At 39.6% G+C, this 2,077-nt stretch overlaps 2 protein-coding genes across 2 annotated transcripts in view; both read left to right on the top strand.

The window, feature by feature from the left end:
* LOC140338909 (uncharacterized) overlaps positions 1–2,077 on the top strand; it is a 77,238-nt gene that overhangs the window by 36,221 nt on the left and 38,940 nt on the right. The gene's annotated exons all lie outside the window — the stretch shown is intronic.
* Positions 594–2,077, top strand: part of LOC140339840 (uncharacterized) — a 12,552-nt gene continuing 11,068 nt past the window's right edge. Inside the window, exons 1-2 of the mRNA XM_072424739.1 lie at positions 594–1,475; positions 1,813–1,925. Of these exons, the coding sequence (XP_072280840.1) occupies positions 785–1,475; positions 1,813–1,925 (804 nt within the window). The 5' untranslated portion in view covers positions 594–784. The remainder of the gene's footprint in view (positions 1,476–1,812; positions 1,926–2,077) is intronic.

Raw genomic sequence — 2,077 nt, forward strand, 5'->3', positions numbered from 1 at the left:
GTGCCAATTAAAGGATATTATTTTTTTTATAATTGTGTTACCTTAGGATAAAGAAGTGATCAATGTGAAAGTTGTGATTAAAGAGGAAGAGGAGGAGACATATGAGAGGGATGACCAGCCATCTATATTGACAATCAAAGTGGAGGATTCTGCTCTAGACATTGGCACAGGTAAGTATTGCAGAAAGCTTTAATGTTCCTAAAAGTCTACAGATCTTCCTTTAACCTCATTGGAGTAGAAATGATTTTTAAATAGCAGATCAGTAAAGTAACACTATCAGTTTCTTGTGAAAACGTTCAAATAATTTAAAATTGAAGAAAAAAATATCTTACATTTGTTTGATATTTATTATCTGATAATTTGCACACCAAACTTGTCTGTTTATATAATTATTTTCTGAGATTTAATTGAGAAACACCATAGACCTCTTGATCTTAAAACCAAATTCAAGGATGAGGAATAAGTAAAAGAAGAAGACATTGCTCCACCTCTTGTAAACTATGTTTCTCTGCACACAAATGAGAACTTTTGTTCTCCTTGGTTATTGTGAATAATGACAATTTCCACAGATTATTAATAAACTAGGAGGACATCAGTGAATCCTTCTAATCTTGAGGAACCTTCTGACCAATCACATACTGGCACTACAAATGTCCAGCAAAGATTACACAGACTGGAAAGAGCAACAAATCCATCTGATCCCAATCAGTCTCCTATAGTCCATGAAGGAGGTAACACAGGAGCGAGTTCATTCTCATGTCAGGAGTGCAAGAAGATCTTTAAGATGAGATCTGAGCTGTTAAGCCATGTAAAATCGCACACTAATGTTTCTAATTCAGAATCTTTGTCTGAGAAATGTGAGCTTACAAGCCAAAAAACACAGACAGCTGAGAATCTTTATTCCTGCTCAGAGTGCGGGAAAAGTTTCACTGAGAAAAGAAACCTTTTTACACACTACAGAATTCACACAGGTGAACGTTTATATTCATGTTCAGACTGTGGAAAATATTTCCCTGAGAAAGCAAAATTTATTATACATCGGAGAACTCACACAGGAGAACGGCCTTATTCATGTTCGGAGTGCGGCAAATGTTTCTCTCGGAAAGCAGAACTTCGTATACATCAGAGAATTCACACGGGAGAGCGTCCTTATTCGTGTTCAGAGTGTGGAAAACGTTTTTCAAGGAGAACTGACCTTCTTACGCACCAAAGAATTCACACGGGTGAAAGTCCTTTTTCTTGTTCATACTGTGATAAACGTTTCAATGTGAAGACCAACCTGCTTACTCATCAGAGAAGTCACACCGGTGAGCGTCCCTTTTCATGCTCGGAATGTGGTAAGTGTTTTACTCGGAAAAGGAGTCTTCTTAGACACCAGGAGAAGCACACGGATGAATGTTCTTTTTCATGCCCCGAGTGCGGGAAGCAGTTTACACGTAAAGGAAATCTACTTCGACATCAAAGAACGCACACCTGACACCAGTTTATAGGGGAACAATTGTCTATGGAACAACTGATAAAAATTGGGGTCTGCTAGTTGTTCTTGTAGACTTTTAGGGGTGAGATCTCCCTTTGATGTGTCTTCACATCTGGGTCCATCTCTTGGCAATACTTTAACAATTTCCCCTACCCCATTCCTCCTTGCTCTACCTATCCACTGCTTGAGACAATATACTCATCCTAATATATGTGACTTTTCATGGTGCCTCTCGTGGGAGCAAAGACCAGTGGGCCACCACTGCAGTCCAGGCCGATCTCCTACCAGTATTCACCATACCATCCATTGGTGTGATATCACTACCTACATTCTAGTCTTCTGGACCTGTGAAGACTCAATCCATGGAAAACATCCAAAGGAGCCACCACAGCACTCCAGACATAAGAGCATTCTGGACCCGGTTGATGATTCTTTGGCAACATGGAAGGTAAAATTTCATAACAGTCACGGCAGGTATGAAGACCTAGAACTTGAGCCGAAATCCCATCATCAATAAAGATACATTGGGTAGTGAACTCTCTAGTATCTAGTAAATCTTCTAGTCTGATGGTGGAAGGTTGCTTTTCAAGGTCACCCAAC

Source organism: Pyxicephalus adspersus, chromosome 10 (assembly GCF_032062135.1).
Source record: "Pyxicephalus adspersus chromosome 10, UCB_Pads_2.0, whole genome shotgun sequence".
Classification (NCBI taxonomy): domain Eukaryota; kingdom Metazoa; phylum Chordata; class Amphibia; order Anura; family Pyxicephalidae; genus Pyxicephalus; species Pyxicephalus adspersus.